Raw genomic sequence first — 20,080 nt, 5'->3', positions numbered from 1 at the left:
GCCCACGCCCCCCCCCCCCCCCCCCCCCCCCCCCAAGCAGCTCTGCCCTATTTCAGAACGTTGTTGGGGAGATGAAGACACATCAATAGGAATGACCGAGAGGGAGATACGGGGGTTATAGTCTGCCCGTAGCCCCTTTGCCTTTGCCTTCTCGCCTTCTCCCTGCTCAAAGAGAGTGGCATAGTATCAAGCAGTGCTCCTTGTCTCTGGAGATACAGCTGGGAAGGGTAGGAAGAGTCAGCGCAGCTGGGCTGGGCTACTCAGCATCGTACCTTACGAGCAGCATCCCAAACACTGCTATTAGTCACTAGTCGTGCTGGTAACCCACACATTTAGAGTCATTGTAGTTCCAACAGCCATCAGCAGAGCTGCTGGGAGGAAGCCTGGAGCTCACATAAATAGTTCCCAGCACTCACCGAAGAACTGCTTTAAAGATTATGGGCAGCTGAAAGGCATCTGCACAGCTAGAGCTACTGAAATCTTGAAGGGAATTATGCCCTGGAGAAGAGGACTTGAAAAACTTGGTGGCCTTCGTAGTCTTCATTCTCTCTAAAGATATTGTGCACCGTGTGATAGTGGCTTCAGAATGCATCATTTAGCATTATTAACAATGAATGCCATAAAACCCCAAAAGGTTAAATAGCGGTTACATCCAGAGCAGCCCCCCTGCTGACCTCAAGAAATGGCATTTTCACACTTCCCTTCTCTGTGGGCAGCACTGTATTTGGGGACATTTGTCCTCTCTGTTGCTCTCGGAGATGGAAAACCTGCAGGTGGGCACATACGGATGTTAGCATTTTGAGAAGTGGTGTTGGGATCTTTTCAAAGTAAGCGAGCAGAACGTGCTCTGAGACAGAAAGAAGAGCCGACCCCTTCGGCCCCGCACAGTCTGACCTACGGGCCATGGCTCCAGAGGGGCTGTGCTGAGACTTCGCTGTGACTTGGGAATGTGATTCCTGTTCTGTGCTCCGGGGAGGAAAACCTTGTTCAGGCTTATTTAATGTCCCTGTGCCTGGTAACAGGACTGGTTAGACTGCTGGAGTACTTACTGTTCCGGACAGGGGAATGCATGCAAATGCTCCCTTTAGTATCGGGAACCCCTATTCTCAGGTTTTTTTATCCTCCGTATAGGATAGCACAACCACCTTATGTTCTGCCTACATGTGATCACTTGCTTCTTGCAGACAAGGCATTTAAAGAGAGATGTAACAAAGCTTGGTACAGTGTCTCTTTTTTCTCCCAAGTCTAGCTAGCAAACCTGTTACATCCTCTCAGCTCCACCCTTGACTGTGCTTTAGACTACCTGAGTAGCTGGAGAGGCAGATGTAGCATGTAGGACTCCTTTGAAATACCGCCATATGTGATGTCTTCCCTTAAAGGTACCTCCGCAGAGACCTTCACATTGCTGTCACCACGCCCTGTTCCTCAAGACACTTTCCTCATTGCCCTGTGGGGGCAATGCCCTACCGTACTTAGCTTTCAACCTAAAGGACGTTTGTAGGAAGCAGACTGGGTGGAAATGCTGCACAGGTGTGTGTATTGCTGCTGTTCAAGGCCAAACTGAAGTTCATGGGGAGAGGTGAGGAAATTAAGTAAGCAAACTCAATTTTAAATAACAATATGGCTTTAATCTTCCCCTTCCCTTACATCTTCAAGACATGACATGCTCAATACTTTTGAAAACGATAAATACAGGTACAATGTTCGAGCCAAATTAACTTTTCTAACCAGCTTAGTGCTGACAGTCATTGTGCAATGTGAGCTTTGCTTCTCTCTCTTTTGGGGAGAGACTTCTTGCTGCGTTGGCAGCCAAATTGCAGGAATTTTAACCCTCTCATACATAATTTCATATTCAGAACAGTGTTTGCAACAACTGATGTATGAACAGCATTCATCTTACCGATACATGTGCATAAACCTTCATTCTTCCAATCAGCTACAGAGCTTACCTAACTACTCAAATACGTATGTAAATTGCACCCTTGCCGTTCAAATTACTTTAAAAATGTCTTCACAGATATGTATTACATATGTAGCCTACATTTCACAGTAATTTCATTGCCTGCGTCCACTGTTGAAAAGTGATTTAGAGCTCTTTTTGACAAAATACGAGTAGAAAAAATCATATAGATATGAGTTACAACATATAAATAGAAATAATAGAAAAATAGATACATTGTACACAACAATAATACAATATGTCTGCGTAACACCAAATCTACTGAAATTTATTTTGGCCTGCCACAAGATCCAGTTATTCCAGATCTAAACAGAAGCATGGACAAAACTCAAGGAATTAGTATTATTTCACAGTAATACCGCACAGAGGTTAAAATAGCAAAGTTTCTATGGTCCAGGCCATGGCTTTAGGAACGCAGAAAAGTATTCTTCACAGTCCTGGACTAGAGACACAGCTCTGCTGTTTAGGGTTTGAAAAAGCTCTGTGGTACCGTTGCCCCGACAGAAAAATTCCTCCTTCTCTGACCGTGCCTTTTGCCTCTCGTACAGAAGGCACGGCATAGCTGTGTTGACGGAGCTACAGAGCAAAGATTCATCCAGTGCAGCTCATATCAGTTCATTCTTGTGCTATTTCTACGTATCGGAATGGTGCATTGTCATTTTCTTGTTGAAAATTTGATTTTTTAAATACGTGTCAAAAAAGCTAGAATTCCCAGGATGCACTCATGCTGATCCTGGTCATTACATTATTTATGCTAATGAGAGGAATCAATTAGTGTTTATAAGTTTTGACATTACACATTGACATTACGTCCTCAACTAAGAGGACACTTGGGGACAAACATAGCGGGTCCTCTCTCCTCATGCATCAGAGGAGGAGCATGAGGTGAATCAGTGTATTTCCTCTGAGCATGAGGAAAAAAAGTAGGTTAACATACGTATAACTACAGAGCTCCAGAGAAATTATTTAATTTTTATACAAAGCTGTCTCATTATCATCCTGGTAAATACAAGGAACTTTAAAAGTTACTGCAGCACTCACCTGGAATAAGGTGCTTTGCTGCGGCAGGCGGAGGGAGAGAGGGGGGAGTTGGGGGGGGGGGGGGGAGGGAAGGAATCACTGATACCAGGTGAAAAGGGTTACTTTTGGATGTTCAGGAGAATGGAAAACCTGTCTTAAAAGTGGAGACTAAAGGACTGGGCTTGTTTATCCTAGCAAACAAAGGCTGGGAGAGGGTGCTGTTTGATCTGTAGAACAGAGCCAGGTGAGAAGAAGAGCTCCTTAAACAACTGGGCATCAAAGATGCAAAAAAAGTGGGGTAAACCCATATGTTCCCACCTACGCGTCTGTGAGAAATAATAATTTCCTGATGCTTCTGCCTCACTCGGGGAGGTGAGATTGCAGAATGGGTTCCCGCAGGTCTACGTGAGCGGCCCGGGGAAGGAAGGGAGCTGCTGAAGGGGGCTGCACCTCATGGTGCCCGCAGGAGCAGGGGCTGGACTCTGTGAGCGAGGAAAGCCTTGCAAATCTGGTAATGGATAACTGCTTAAGTACCAGAGGAGAAGGCGTTTCGTGTGGCCTGCTCTCTTTGGGGATGCCAAAAGGAAAGAGACCTGAAAGAGAAATGGCTCCCTAAGATGGCTTTTCATCTTCTAGTACTTTAACGCTGCCCAGTCATATGCTGGAGAGTCTTTTCCTGGCCACAGTCCTAGCAGTATTTTTAGGAAGAACTTCCCCTTTTATTAGCCTCTGCCCAGGCACTTGGCAATGGCAGTTTCCATTCACAGAGTTTTTCTCAGGTTTACATGAGTCTGAGATTGTAGCTCGGGAGCTGGAAGACTTTGAATCCAAAGAAATCTGACTAACAGCAACGCTGCCTGCACTCTTGGAGGAATACGTGTAAATCGTTTTGAGAAAGGCAGATTTTGTGTTTGTTTCTTGCTTGTAAATGATGATATAGCACTTTGGGAGAAAAGTGCAGCAGAGGATTCCATAATTGGATATTAAAACAACGATGATTTCCACTGCCGGCAGGTATTTGCCAAATGTAGTTGCATAGACAGGGATAAATACAATCCACGCTATAAAGTAAATTAGCATGCCAAAGGTGATGAATTTAGCTTCATTGTAGTTCTCTGGTAACTTCCTACCTTTAAAGGCAAATATGAAGCAAATGAAGGCTAGGGCAGCGATGTAGCCCAACATAATCCCAAAAGCCACAACAGAGCCCTCATTGCACTCCAGAATTATTGCTCTTGGGATTGAGAAATTTTGCTTTACGAAAGGTGTCCTGAATATTAGCCAGAAGGTGCAAATGGTAACTTGAATTCCAGTGCAGGTGACCACGGTGGGAACAGGTTTATATAAGCATTTCAGGAAATTCTGCAGCTTGGGATCAAAGCTGAAGGCTAGTAAAATTTTTAGTGACTTTATTAAAATACATGAAATGCAGAGTGCAAAACTTATGCCGAAGAGGGCTTGCCTGGTTTTACACTTGAATTCTGTGGGTTCATCTACGAAGAAGACGGTGCTTAAAAAAATCAAGAAGTGGCTGAAGAGAATAATATAGCAGACAGTTAGACCTCCAGATGCCTTTACAACCGGTGTGTTCAAGTTTCTAGTAAATATGACACTAATTGACAAAACCAACACAACCCCAAAAGCGGAGAGGAGGAGGAGGAAAATAGCAAACCAGTCAGTCCAGGCGAGGAAATGGATTGTCTTTCTGTAGCATGTGGTACTGTTGGCGGGAGCCCAGTAGGTTTTGTTGTTGCATCGGTAGCAGTAATCCATATCTGAAAGCAGAGAAAGGAAGATAACTTAGAAACCCGAAGTAAATAAACTGCGAAGTGGATTATCGAGGCTTGAGATACAGGAGGAATGTGGGAAGGGATGCTACGGGGGGCAGAGGGGGCTGATTTCTTCCGACTATTGCTGTCGCCGTCCAGGCGGAGGAGCTGCAGGGCTGCCCTGGCAGCGGCGGCAGCGGCGGCAGGAGCAGAGGAGGAACGCCTGCCGGCGGAACGCCTGCCGGCTGGGAGCAGGGGCTGCCTGCCGCCGGCGGCGGGGGGGGGACGGGGAGAATGAGCAGGGTCCTAAAACGGCCCCGGTCATCGCTGACTGGCGATACGTAACCTGGCCGGAGCTCGGGACCGGCAAACTTTAACTGAAACCTGAACAATGACTTGAGAGTAAATCAATTGTGTGGCAGAAATTGGAACGATGTTTCTTTCATTTACCTATTTCGACAAGAAAAAAACCAACTTTCTCTCTACAGACAGCTTTTGAAATACAACTGCAAGAATCAACATTGCTTTAGATTATGCTTTGAAAGGTTACATTTGCTTTAAAATTACTATCCTCTGAGATGGAGAAATTTCACAATTATTTGAGTTAAGATGATAAAATTTAATTTCCTTCTGCTCTCAGGATATTAAAAGTACATTGTACCGCAGCTTTCTTAATTCCATCTCTCTCCTCCATATTTAAGTTTCCCCTTCAAAGATTTTTGCTCAAACCTATAAATGAACCAGTGGTAAAGTACACCTCAGATTTGATACTAGAAAATATTACTGTACATTAATATCAAACTTCACAGTACTCTTTGGCAAGACAAAAAATATGCTGGTAAGCAAAATACATAACCCTTAAACTTTGTAGACTCATAGAATGGTCTTCAAAGATCGTGTAGTCCAAGCCCCTGCCGTGGGCAGGGGCATCTTTCGCTAGATCAGGTTGCTCAAAGTCCCATCCAACCTGGCCTTGAACCCTTCCAGGGACGGAGCATCCACAACTTCTCTGGGCAACCTGTTCCAGTGCCTCACCACCCTCAGCGTAAAAAAATTCTTCCTTATTGGACTGGGTGTACTGCAGAAAGACAGGGAAGCAAGGCTCTGTTTAAATGAGAGTCAGTCTCACTGAGGAATCAGCCAGACTTTCCATCCTAACAAAGGATAATCCTAGTCAACTGGAAAATCTAATTGCTTTACGTTTGGTCCTCTAAAAGCATTTAAACGAAGTTTATAGGCCGAACACTCCTATTTGGGAAACCGAGCATAAACAAATATTTTAATCCCATTCCAAAGTTATACCCAAGGTTGCCAAGGCACATTATACCCAAACAAAACAATTGTATTGATGTCTAAATAAACCTTTATTTGGATCACAATTCCTTACCTGTTTGATTGCTGTAATGGTTTTCTGGGCAGTAAACACACTCATAGCAGCATGTGTGTGGACTTTCTGTAACCTTTTTCATCTGTCCTGGCCTGCAGTGCTGGGAGCATGTTGACTGAACCTTCTGCAGTGTGCAGAGAACAAAAAAAATTAGCTCGGGCCCAACTAATTACTAAGAACCATTAAAATAAACCTCCAGCAATTCTGCAATTTGCACTCTCTTTTTGTATCTAACATATTTTAAGGGAATCTGAAAATGATGCTGAAAAAAGGCATTGTAGGCTCCATGTTTCTTGTATTTTCTCCACACAGTCAACAAGTGACAGGATGGGGCATTATCTACCTCATAACTTAATGCCAACCAGTGGAACTCTCTGTACCCTTAAAATCCAGATCAAAGTGTCTCATCCAGCTTTGCACCCGGGGTTGAGACTGCTGAGGATTAGCTCCAAAGAAAGCCCAGAAGTATCTGATGGGGGATTCGAGTGGACTGCTTCACAAGTGACATCCTGAAACTGTGCTTGGCTGCTCTGAGCCCAGTGGAGACATGTCAACCCGTGGGAGACACCTCAGCTCAGGGAGACACCTCGGAGGGTGCTCTGTACTGCAGCTCCGATGTTCCTGACCCTCAGCAGCTCATCCCTGAGCCATGAAGCACCACTCTGGGGGGGGTGATCAGGGCCTTCTCTCGAGGTCTGAGTTCAGGTCCTCCTTCCAAAGACAGCTTTTTGTAAAATGGAGCAGCAGTCCTGAGGGACACTAATATTTCCTCTCCCTCCAGCATGGTGCTCACAAGGAGGTGGAGACGTTTCCTTGCCATCCTGGGCAGTGCCACAAAGAGGGACAAGATGTGAGGTTTTCTTCTGTCCTCAGCCTTTTCTATCAGCTGAGACTCAAATTCAGCCCACCTAGTAAGCAGCCTCTCCCCGTCCCGTTAGTGGTGAATGCTTTGCAGCACAGAGCTGCACAAGAAACCAAGACCTCCACCCATGCACAGATGACAGATTATCCAGCTGGAACTGGCCGGGGCCACCCACTAGTCTTGTCTACACCAGTGCCGGGGCTCCAGGTGGTGTCACCTACCTCAGACTTCTGTAGTTGTGCTGACCCCAGCTCTAATAGGAGTAAATAATCAACAAAACCTTCTTTTTCTTTTTCTTTTTTTTTTTTTTTAAACAGTAAAATCAACAGATACGAGTCTTCATGTACAAAATAAATGGTGGTGTTAGGTAAGAGAGGGAGCTTCTATACACAGTCATTTTTTATTTTAAAACCCCTTTTCAAGGGGTTTTCAAGGAATAGCATCCTTAGGACAGACATAACTTCTATTGCTTATCTTAGTAGACCTCTTAGAAGCATTCTGGAGAAATAACTCAATTTCAAATCATTGAGCCTGCTCACAGGCTAACATGGTTCTCAGGGTGCATGAAGGTGGTCGAGTAAACCCAGAGAGGATTCTTTGCTCTAAAAGGAGAACATGAAACCACAAGAGAGATTTCTAGCTGACACATACTTCAGTTGCAAATACTGGAGGGAGAAGAAAACACATGAAGCAAATTTCACATGTTATGTCAACAAATTAAAAGTTACCTTTAAATCCAGAAATTCTTTTTTTTTCTCCTCATCCTCAAAGATAAAGCCACCTTTCTCTGGGTCATATTCTGCCATAGTCGTGATTTCCACATGGCCATCAATTTCTTTCCAAAGAAGTACATCATAACTGGTGCTCATATCTCCATTGGAGTCAAACTTGATTTCTTTATCATCATCAATGACTGTAACTTTTTTAAGTTCTTCAAGGAGCTGAACACAAGTATAAGGAACGATAACATACATCAGTATCATGTCAGTGTGATAAACTCAGTAGTTTAACATCTGTGTGATAATATCAAGTTAAAAAGAAATGTTGCTTTTTAGGAGTAAAAGAAATCTTAAAGTTAAAAGGCATCTTTATAACTGTTTAATTTGACGTCCTACGCAGAATTATGTTATTCAGACAATCCTGTTGACTTTAAAAATCTATCAGTAAAAAAATCATCATTTCTTAACTCTCTGCGATGTGTGCAAATACTCATGTTAGTATTTTTTTCTAGCCTTGGAAATTTTGGTACGATGATGGGAAAGAAAAGATTTTTGCTTGCAAGAACTAATGGCCTTTTGGAATTCCCCTTCTTGTAAAGAATGACTGTGGATGATGCTCCTGTTGTTACTTTACTGTCACCAGAGTCGATCCGGGCAAGATTTGCTTCCACAGTAACCTCCCCCAGCATGTCTGGAAATATCTAACATTGTTTTCAGCTGTGACTCTGACTGATATTGTGCATTGCAAGGTGGGACTCAGAATTGTTAAAGAAACAATACGTGCCAGTTTGCACAGATGAAGTGATCAATGGCACAATGGCAATAAACAGCTAGGCCATATTTGATAGATCGTAGGAAACATCAGAACAAGCATGCTTTGATAAGCAACTGTCCAGCTTCACGTTGCAACCTAATCTGTTCAACGGGGGGAAATTTCTGTCTCCCTCAGCACAAACAGCCAGATCAAAAAGTTCTGTGTGAATGTAGAAAAGGACAGGTTAGGGCACATATAACCCACTCCCAATTCGTGGGGAGACCGTAGAAGGACTTCCATTAGCTACCGTGGTTCTTAATTGGAGCAAAGGCTTTATCCCTTTGCAGGCCTAACGATTTTTGGCAACAGGGATTAATTAGCAAGAAAAACCCCAAGGTTTTTGTGAAAGGCTGAATTTAACTGCCCTTTGAAAAGCATGCTCTTACATGGATCCATTTGTGATATTTGTAGCATTTAACGAACATGCTGTCAAGTACATTACTTCTATAGGTTTTGGCAAATATATGCATATAACACATCTGGTGTATATAACATCATTTTTTCATGTATAACGTGATTTTTTTGAGAGTTCATATACTCTCACTGCATCTCTACCAATTTATGAAGAACCAAAGCGTGCTTCTAACCGATATTGTGTTTGAGTTGGATGTTGCATAGTTGTGTGGGTCTGAATAGGAATTTTTTTATTTTATGTACTCAGGCTAGTCATTTAATCTTTCTCTTCTCCACTTTCCAATTTCTCTAACAATGTGGGAACAACAGAGCTTTTTGAATACAACTTGAGCTTCAGACAGAAGGGGCTAATAATTAGCAACATTTTGATGTGACTGATGGTTATTTTTGCAAAGTCTGTAACACCAATGACTCTGTCATTTCTCTGTATGTGGAGATGTGTGATATGGATTAGTTGCATCCTAAGCTTTATATATATATATACACACATTTCTGGAGGGTTTAAATTTAGTGTAGAGGAAATGTATTATGAAAAGAGCATGGGGGGAATAACTCTCTCTTTCACTTTTCTTCCTGAGTTCTTAGCCTCTTAACAGGACTTTTAATTTGCATGGTTTGGGATTTAATTCAGCAATGATGTAAATGCAGTTCCAGAAATTTGCATCCCCTGTAGAGCAGTTCTGAATTTGTCCCATTTGCATTTACAAATTCAGCTAAGAGTCTGATTGTTACTGGTTTGTTTTTTTTTTTTTCCAAATCCCCTATCTTGGTTTGACCTGCCCTGACCTAGGATAAGAGGTCAGAGCAAGTCAGAGCGCTTCAGCGGTTGTTTGACTTTTAAATGAACTTTTGTTTAATCCTCTGAGTAAAAGTGTGTAAAAGTGAATACTCCTGAGCAGGTTCTTCGGTAAAAGGTCAGGTCAGGTTTACTTGTCTGATTTTCCTCTTCTTTTCCCACCCAGTAGCGTCTGATAACAAGTACCTCACCCATCTTAAAGATTGTGTCTAATTTTCTGACCAGTCACTTCAGTGTAAATCAAGATCAGACAGAGGAATAGGCTGTTGCATTTTCACTTTCAAGTAAAGATTCATTATAGAGGAAAATACCTGAATTTAGACAAAACAGAGACAATGGTGAGAGAGAAAGGGAAAAATTGAAACCCTTTGGTGAATGCTCCTATCCTGCAATATCCCCATCTCTCAAGAGCACTCATTGCTGTGTATTACAGTGGTTTGCAGCAACAGAACCAACCACTAGAAGCTGAATAGCTGATAAGTCAACTGCAGATTGACTATACATGTTATTCTATCCCACATGAGTAGCTAGCAAGACGTTACAGCAAGGAGCCTACAGACTGGAGCCTTCCTCCAAGCTGGTGCCTACTCTGTGTGCTCTTTGAAGGTGATGGGGGAAGTGTCAGGGTAGCTAATGAAGCCCAGCAGGTAAAGATCCCTTCTGCACCTGTGGAGTCAAGTGTTTACAGCCATTGGTATTGTACCCCTGAAGGAGGAGATGGTGGGTATGCAGCTACGCACAATCAGTCAGCTATCTGTACGTGAAATGCAATAATGATTCTCTATCTACAGCAGAACACAGCCATGGCTTAGCACCAGGAGCTTCTGTGTCTACATGGGGCAAAAAAAGGGAGACAAAACTGGATTCTAGTTCTCAGCACTGCAGCAGTTAGATACTGCTGCTCTAGCACATAGTCTGTGATTTCAGTTGGTGAAGAAAGGCAGGAACAGGAATAAAAAGTCATTTAGTAAAAGGACCAAGCTAGTAAATCTAGGAATGTGGGAGCAAAAATGAGATGAAAGTTTTGCAGAGAGAATGAGACCTGAAAGAATTAACATCATACCTCCCAGGGAGTGAAGGCAGAGGGATCCTTGCAGTTTCTGTCTTTGCATTGCCCCTTAATGGCGTGAGCAATGGCATAGACTGCAAGTATAGTACTATGGATAAATCCTGGTTCAATGTTAGCATTCAGAAAACCATCTCTCCAGATCTGATGTTTATTTTCAACATTTTGCAATAGGTCATCCTGAGACTGGTTTGAAATGCACATTTGAAAATCGTGGTATTCCAGGTGCGCACAGACTGACAAAAGCATAATATATTCATGTAAAAACTTGTTGTTGTCAGTGGGCTTTTCATGAAGGTTTCTCAGAAAGTCTTGGAATGTGGAGATGTCTCCACTTTTAAATCCAAATCCCACAATGGTCCCCAGCTGTCTGATATTGGGAATTGTACTGATTTTGACTGCAGCTGACCAGTTATCACTTGCAATCCAGATTTTGTTTACATTCTTCTCAACTGCCTTCTTAAATAGTTTGAGCACGTGGAACTGTCTCATAAAGACAACAATAACATTTACTCTGGTTTCCTTGACAATCTTCTCAATTGCGTGATCAACTTTGGTTTGAAAGGTGTTGTCAGAGAGATAGGCAGGCAGCATTTCTTTAAAAGCTATGCAAACGTTGTTTGCCATGGCCTGGACCCCAAAGCTCTCCAGAGCAAAGCGCCCGTTGTCATCATCAGTGGCTATTACTCCAATCCAATTCCACCCAGACTCACAGATCAAATGGGCCATTGCTCTTGTCTGATGGAAATCACTGGGGATAGTCCTGAAGAAAGAAGGAAACCGGATTTTGTCACTGAGGATTTCAGCTGATGATGCAGGACTGACCTAGGAAGAGCGAACAATTCAGTTACGGACGAGGTCTCCCGCAAAGGATGCCAAGAGATCCCAAACTGCCATGACTGCTCTTTCATCCAGCCTGACCCAGGGCTCCCTCCTCCTGTGACTGAACATCAACAAGGTGCAGCCGAATGGGGCAGGTTCCCTCACCCTGCCACTCGGATGCAGACTCATGCCCAGTACCGCTTCCACCATTTTCATCCTCATGCACATAATTACTTACTTTGGTAAAGGCAGAGAATAAAACCTTTCAAAATGGATATGACAGTTATGCTGGTATAAGGATTTTGTTTTACTCTGTTCAGATACTGTCAACGTGCTGTTCAAAACAATATTTAAAACATTGGAAGCATTAAGTGTGTTTGAGTTATTGTTCAAATTGCTAGTACCCTTATATTTTGCAGTATTTTTCTATCACTGAGTATGTTAGTATGGTTCACCCACATACATATTTTCTCTCCAAGATTTAATTACTATATTTTAAAAGGATCATTAAGTCTGTTAGAAGAACCTCCCAGAAAAAAAAACAGTAACCAATACTACAGAATGCTATGATTCCTTCATATAAAAGATTTATTACCTTTTCCTTGTGAATGTAGCTAGAAAAAGGTAAATGGGACATTGTTATTTAAATCGCTTTAGTTTTAATCCTTTTCTGTTTGTTTGTGGGAGGGTTTTTTCCTACACTTATATTTCATTCATTGCTTGACAGTTCTTAAAAAAATAAATCTAAGCTTTCCAAAATAAGAGTCACCTGTCTGGAGGGGATACCAAATCTTACTATTGTCAGAAGATTACAGATGCTATCGATGAGAAAAATGTGCTGGGTCACCTTTTCCATCTCTATGTCCCAATGCAGATTTGTTTCATCACTTGCATTTTGCTTATATTCAAGTGTGGCATTTTAATTTTCATACTTACTATTGTTCCCGTGGTGGAGCTGGAGGTCATAATTACCTCCTACCATTGCAGAGGAAAAGATGCAGTTGGAAGTTACGTTTAGTTCAGATTTTGTGTCTTTTGCACGTTTGGTTACTATGTCGCTACTTTCCAGTAAGGTAATTTAAGTCAAATTGCCCAACCCAACGTGCAACACAGGATGGTGTGGAAGTGGATCTCCTTTTTCCTTGTTGGTCCTGGCCTCTTTTACAATGGTGAAAGTAGAAATGTAAGCACCAGCCTAAGTGCAAGTGTGGGACTGTACTAGTCCTAGAGAGGTCAGAAATAGAGAAGGATGTTTTGGGAAGGACCAGTGTGGATCTAGAGAGTTGTATTCCTTCTTTTCTATAGCTGCTTGAAGAGTAACAGGAGTAAAACTGTGTTTTAGAGCAATATTCCTCACTTCCCTGTCCTTAGTTAAAACAGACTCCAAAACCCAACCTGTCTCAGGCGGGAGAGAATTTCCAAATTTCTGGCCAAATTTGATTCCCTCCCCCCCCAGCTTGAGATTGGGTATTGTCATATTCACCACCAGCCAGACTAGACACGGCGGGTGTAACTTGGTTGCCTGAACAAAGTCCTTGAGTGGCATCTGAGGTATGCTAGAGTAACTGGCACAGCCATGCAGGACTGACTGATGGTGCTGCCAGGCTGACAAGAGCCCAGCATCATCCTGAAATAGCACTCGGAGACATGTGCCTTGGACGTATAAAATAGCCCTTACTGCCTTTCTTTAGGCAAGTGAATCAAGCTCTCCATTTGGAGTTGAATCTCACCCCTCCTGATGTCCTTAGGTTGAGTCAAATCCTGCCCTGTAGCAAACATGTGGCTTTTGCAGTCCCTATGATTAAAGCCGCACCTTTCTTCTAAGCATGGTAAATTTGACCCTCTGTCCAAAATGAAATAGCTCCCTCAAACCTACCTGTGGGATTAGTTGCAAAGCCAGCAGCCTTGAAACTGCCATTGACACCTCCGAGTAGCTGGCTCCAGTGACTGCTTTAATTCTCGGGACGTAGTCTGAGTAGTTACACTTGAACTCTACAACGTCCTTCGAAGAATTGAATTTAGCCAGGAACCTCAGAGCAGAAGCCATGGCTTTTGTAACTTCTGCACATGTGTCATAGATTTCGTAGCCCAGAGTAACTCCAGATAAGAGTGTTGAATTATTGATCGTTTCAATAGCATGTATCATTGCAAGTGTCTGAAGAAAAATTTGAATTTCGAAGCTGTCAGGAAACACAGAAGTTTTTTTTAGAAAAACATTGCTGGGAACAAAGCTGAAGCAAAGTCCGTTTTGAGCATATCCCTTAGAATTTGACAGCTACTAAAAGAAGTGATGGATAGTATGGTTTGTGTGATTTGCTTGGGTTTTAGTGTACAAAAGATTAGAAACTGTATATTTTTGTCTCACCTAAATGGGAGATTAAGCAAAATAAACACAAAACTTAAGATATACCTTAAAAAAAGTATTTTTCTGAAAAAAACAGGTACTAAAAATTAACTTCCATATTACATGAAAATTTGCAAGTGATATCTTCAGGAAGCATCTGTCGAAGTCAGTGAAGCTATTCCAATTTACTTCATGTGCCCAGTAAGCTTTTTTAAAAATGTATTTACTTTCACCAAAAGCATGAAACGAAGAAAAGAAAGGAATTAATATTTCAGAATAGAAGAAAATATTTCAGAGGTTGAGGTCTTCTAGTGGTTGCATCGATATTCCTAAAATCCTAAAATCCTCTCTAAACCTGATGAAGTTTGGCCTGTATCAGAAATAGTGTGGCCAGCAGGAGTAGGGAAGTGATCGTGCCCCTGTACTCGGCACTGGTGAGGCCGCACCTCGAATACTGTGTTCAGTTTTGGGCCCCTCACTACAAGAAGGACGTTGAGGTGCTGCAGCGTGTCCAGAGAAGGGCAACGAGGCTGGTGGAGGGTCTGGAGAACAAGTCTTATGAGGAGCGGCTGGGGGGAATGGGGGTGGTTTGTTTAGCCTGGAGAAAAGGAGGCTGAGGGGAGACCTCATCGCTCTCTACAACTACCTGAAAGGAGGTTGTAGCGAGGTGCGTGTCGGTCTCTTCTCCCAAGTAACAAGCGATAGGACGAGAGGAAATGGCCTCAAGTTGCGCCAGGGGAGGTTTAGATTGGACGTGAGGAAACATTACTGAAAGAGTGGTTAAACATTGGCACAGGCTGCCCAGGGAAGTGGTTGAGTCACCATCCCTGGAGGTATTTAAAAGCCATGTAGATGAGGTGCTTAGGGACATGGTTTAGTGGGCATGGTGGTTTTGGGTTGACGGTTGGACTCGATGATCTTAGAGGTTTTTTCCAACCTTAATGATTCTATGATTCTATGATTCTAAGTTAGTACAGCTATTCCCCTTACCTCCAGTCGATATTATAACAGATGCTTAATCAGAACTGTGCTAGCACAAAATGTCTGCAATTCAACCAACCCTCCTCTCAGGCAAGCTTCTCTAAAGTTTACAAATCTTGCAAAATAAATTAAATTTCAAATGGGCCTGGAACAATTTATGACTCCGTAGATAATAATGGAAGACCGGCAAAATTTTCAACTTTGTCATCATTTTGCAATAAATCCAGATGGACACCTGCATGTCCAGCTGATTATTAGATTCAGATGTGGGATTAAGTTGCATGTAAAATTCAAATAAAATTTGAGGATTTGCACCTGTATTAAAATTAAAGAAAATGCATATTTGGAATTCCTGGGCTTAGGAAAGCTTTATTATATACTTAAAACGAAGTTCTTCACCAGGTTTCCTTGGCGTTCTTTCCAGAAAAATGGATGTTTCAAGTACAGTAGGATTTGGAGCCAACAAAATAAATATTCTGATGCACGGTCTGAACCTGAAGGCATACATGACATGGTGTTTATATATAGTCTATCCTATGACATAATGCCACAATTATAATACAAAGTGTAATAATTACGGTAATTATAACAATAATTGCAATCTAGTCAGCAAGGTACTATCATAGATTACAACTGAGCTGCCCTGTGAGGTGAGGGACATACTTTAATATGGACTTGGGTAAAATGGAACAGTCTGCCTGTGTTCAAATCATGTAGGGGCAACTTCATAACAAATAATGAATAACTGCACAGCAGAGTACTTCAGACATATAGCAACAAATTAGCATTTACATGGACATTAAATGATTGTTCAGCACAAACCTGCAGGGTTATTTGATTACATATGAAGATCGAAATAGGATCAAATGCTCATTCCCTTCCTCAGGCAGCCACAGTATTTTTTACTGTAACTTTGCCATACTTTGTCATCCTGTATTAATTTACGTGCAAATTATGTGACGTCCAAGGTCTTTTTAAAGACTAAGAAATGCAAGAGAACCAGATTTTGTTGATCTTAATATAAGAATGCCCAATGTCAGTGATCTCCTCTTTGCTATATATGCAATTTCCAGTATTACTCACCCAGCGCAATTCTGAATTACTGGCTTGATGGGATGTTCTTCTGGATGCAGCATTTCGCTATGAACTGCAAACAAGCCTCCAATAACAATGTCCCCCGGAGAACTGGCGCCCACGAAGTCACCAGTATTCTGGCAAGAGAAAGCGATATCAGTGCCGATCACAAAGCAGGGGATCAAAAAGCTAACAAATGCCATGTTTCTGTTTCACTCGCTCACTACCAGCTTTAGGTCAATTAAGCGAGCTGCAGGGCCAACAAGGGCTGCTATGTCATCTATAAACAGCAGCAAAGGAGAAGGGCTGCACTCAGAAGTTAGTCACACCTCATAAGGTGCTTGTGTTTGCTTCACTGGCTGAGGCTATTTTACTGAAGGTACTAAAGCAACGCTGTCACATAAAATGTGAGGGGGCAGGGGTGTGACGGTGAAGAGGGAGGGAGAAAGATAAATGTGTTTAAAAGGAAATGTTGGACATAAAATCCGTTCTGCTGTGTTCAAAGTTTATCAAACCTTATCTGAAACACATGACAAATATTTTGGTATAAATTTGGGCTTGTCTTGAATACCTTCCAACTGAGTGCAGGGTGAGAAGAAGCAATCGTAACATGGTAGTGATATTGCTGCGACCATATTTTAAGGATCTGGACCAAGGAGCACTGAAAAGACCCCCTTGCCACAGTGTGCTTTAGGTCAGACTCTGGTCCAAAAAACCCCACCCCAAAACTATCAAAAGACTGCTTTTCTCTCAACCCTTTTCTTATAACTTTTCAAATCTTTTTATAAAAATGGTTTGGATAAGCTAATATTCACGGTTCTGATGCACACACAGCTCCTAGTGACGTCAGTGGGCTTTGGATCAGGTTCTGTATTTACAAGCCAGGCCACGTCTGCTGCTGATTAATCTGATAAACACGGAACAGTGGGAAAACATAATACTAGTCCTAGTTTTTTGACAGGAGGGAAGCACGCTCTCTTCCCCCTCTGACGGAGGACACCAGCACACGAGCAGCAGCTCCTGTGCTGTGGGAGGACCGGGAAGTAGCTGTTCTCGGTGCCACCGCTCCCCTCAGATTCGCAGGAATTGGGGGTTGTGCCAGAAGGGAACTGGGAGAAAAGAGAAGCAGAGGCAGGACTCTCGGCTTTCATAAACTCCAACCATAAACAGCAAAGTGAACCTCTTTAGGACAGAAACATGACTGATGCTACTGAACAATACCAATTTACGTAAGAGACACAGATTTGACAATAAACCCTTTCTGTTCTTGACATTGACTTATTTCTCTATTTTCTTATAATGGCTTCCTCAGATTTTGCTTCTTTTGGTGGTATGCCAAAACACTCTCAGAAGAATGGGGTCAGTCATAGTGTTTATTGTCTATGATTGTACTATTAAAAAAGCTGGGTTTTACACAGAAAATTTGCATCAAGGATTGTTTTCTGGCAAGCAAAAAAAGAGAAATGGGATGTCTGTTACATGTTCTTTCTGATAAGCATAATGCATACCATATAAATTATTTGAATTATTATACTTTTTTCCCTCACTAGTCTCTTCATAGTTAGAGGATCCATTTACAACAGAGATATTTCTTGCAAATGCAAATGCAACAGACATATTACTTGCAAACGCAAATGTTAAACCCCAGTTAAGTCACTATTCAGCCTCTTCTTTGTTATAATATAACAGCTTGTGTTTCTTTCATCTGCCTTCTTTCTTTCTATGTGGTTTTCTCACTGCTGGGTCAGGGCATATAGTAAACAGCTGCCTGCATTTTCTTTAATGTATCTGATCACATACATTTATGGGCAAATGATGACATCAGTTTATTCTGCTTCTGCACCGACTTGCAAAAATTCCAGTTATTCCAAAGGTTTTCCTCTTGACTTATAGCAACACAAGGGTAGTCAGACTCTAGGCCTGAGTTATGAGACATCACTTGCAAATATTCATGCACCCATTCCTTTCCATCCAGGTAATGCACCTTAAAGCCTGGCTCCATGGACTCTGGTGTTTCGTTTTCCTTGACTTTGCATATAACTTTGCATATAAACCTCCTTCCAAATGATATTTTATGTTGTTAAAGCGTAAGATCGGAGCTAGTCATTTCCTTAAGCAAGCCACAAGAATATTCAGCCATATGCTTCTAGTATAAAATGTAACGTTTAAGGACCTATCACTAAGTATCACATTAGGGATTCAATGGAAATACAGTACTGATAATTTGAAACTGTAAATTTGTTATAATTTATGATTAGAAGCAGAAAAGAAACTCTACTCTGGCCAGTCTCTAAAAAGTTATTAATTTCTATAGAAGAGGATTTTACCTACAAACCAAAATCCTTACTTGGTCACTTTGGAAAGTGGAAGTTGACAAAATAAACATCACACATAATTGGTGCATAATTTCATGTTATTTATAAAAACACCACAAAATGAGGTGTGCTTCAAATTCAACTACATTGCGTTTACATCACAGTGTAGAGTATTTTCACAGGGAAGGGTTTTTATTGTTATTGTTTGTTTTTGAGGCCTATATCTCATAATTACTGCTAGTGATGAGAAGTACTTAGAAACGTTACTGAGATAGTTCAGCCTAATCTAGTACTGCATAATTAACTGGAAGTGTTTGCAAATACCCTTTTTCATTGACACTTAAGTACCAATAGAAATAACTGTGTAGTACAAAATGTTCTTTGCTTAAAATTTACTGGTGTATTATTGTAACATCGCTAGACTTCCACAGTTGTCTGCATAGGAGTATTTCCTGGCAGGTAGAATCAAGCATAAGATCCAGGGGAAGTCCTGAAGTACCATCATCTCTAGAAAGCAGCCTTTAATGGACTGTGCAAAGGCAGAAATCAGGACCTACCAAACCTGGAGCTACTCTGAGAGCCACAGATGAATTGTAAGAGGCTTTGGAGGACCTGGTGGGAGACAGAGATACCCTGGTAGTATCTCTGTATACCCCTAAGTTACATGCTGCTGTGCCGAAATGGCTACTTCTTCTACCTGGGCTTCAGCTTCCCTTTGAGAAGGACCGGAATAGGTAGGGTTTGGAAGATGGCCCTGTCACACTCAGCACTAATCCTGCAGGTGATTTCTTGTAAATTTACAGTTAATAAATTTTTGGCAACAGCGCTGCACCTATTGAAAGGCTCCACAGTCCAAAATGTGTGAAAGAAGCCAAGGGAACTTTGGATATTCTCCCTGTTATTCAGAAGAGTGGGATAACCCCTCCTCTCTCAGGACAGGACCTACCCTGGCACAAGGGAGATAGCCCTGTTTGAAGACGCCAGCAGCATTCAAATAAAATCCTGTCATTTGTAGGGAAGCTGATGCTTGTGTAAGTTAAGAATGACCATTCCTTCTCAAATTGTTCCTGGGGAAGATACGAGCCACAAAGAAAGGAAGACGAGCCATAATGTTAAAGCCCTGAACTGAGTGGTTTGTTCCCAGTTCTAGCACTGACTTCTTGTGCCTGATCTGCACAGACTTCTGCCATGACTTCCCAACCCTAGTCAGTTGTTCACAGTTAGGTTTCTGAAAGGCTCCTTCTCTCTCTCAAATGAAGTAGTGCCAAAATGCCTTGAAACTCTAGACATAACCTTCTTCTGATTCATGTAATATCTGCAAAATAGAGAATAATATTGCCTTTCCATCCGGACCATAAACTCTTTAGAATAACTACTGTCCCTCACTCATGGTGAGCCCCCAGATTGTATAGGGTATTTTGATACAAGTAACAAAAAACATAACAACAACAAGGCAGAAGAAAACAAGGTAAACTAAGCCAAGTCCCAGTATAAATCACTGCTGCAATAGAGAAACATGCCTTATTCATGTTTTACTGTAAAGAAGCTGTGTGTTTTCCCATCAGCCTTCACGTTTTGCCTTGTATGAGGCGTCTATTTTAAAAAGTATTATTTTTCACATAGCAGCCTGGTAGTACTGCAAAATGCTGTGGTTGCAGAAGCCTTAACCCACCGGGGAGCTGTTCAGCAGAAATGCCCGTCTGCTGCCATCTCCCTTCTATTCAAGAGCAGATAGGG

The 20,080-nt window shown here is 42.0% G+C and overlaps 1 protein-coding gene across 1 annotated transcript; it reads right to left on the bottom strand.

The window, feature by feature from the left end:
• Window positions 1-3,634: 3,634 nt before the first annotated feature.
• GPRC6A (G protein-coupled receptor, class C, group 6, member A) lies at window positions 3,635-16,231 on the bottom strand. The gene is made up of 6 exons (XM_009325660.1): window positions 16,038-16,231; window positions 13,506-13,809; window positions 10,805-11,632; window positions 7,727-7,939; window positions 6,137-6,260; window positions 3,635-4,755 (listed from the first exon to the last, which is right to left on the bottom strand). Exons 1-6 carry the CDS (start codon window positions 16,229-16,231, stop codon window positions 3,635-3,637), a joined length of 2,784 nt encoding a protein of 927 aa, XP_009323935.1.
• Window positions 16,232-20,080: the final 3,849 nt, after the last annotated feature.

The sequence above is a fragment of the Pygoscelis adeliae genome, unplaced genomic scaffold, assembly GCF_000699105.1.
Source record: "Pygoscelis adeliae isolate BGI_AS28 unplaced genomic scaffold, ASM69910v1 Scaffold54, whole genome shotgun sequence".
NCBI classification, from domain to species: Eukaryota; Metazoa; Chordata; class Aves; order Sphenisciformes; family Spheniscidae; genus Pygoscelis; species Pygoscelis adeliae.
The sequence above is the reverse complement of the archived record's forward strand: the minus strand, read 5'-3'. Positions and strand labels throughout refer to the sequence as shown.

Bases quoted from the DNA above. Each gene is read 5' to 3' on its own strand.
- GPRC6A (XM_009325660.1), bottom strand. From the start codon at position 16,231: ATGGCATTTGTTAGCTTTTTGATCCCCTGCTTTGTGATCGGCACTGAT. The intron at 13,810-16,037 runs GTGAGTAATACT...GTTTCCTGACAG, and splicing joins GTAATTCAGAATTGCGCTGG to CTTCGAAATTCAAATTTTTC. The intron at 11,633-13,505 runs GTAGGTTTGAGG...CGCTCTTCCTAG, and splicing joins CTTTGCAACTAATCCCACAG to GTCAGTCCTGCATCATCAGC.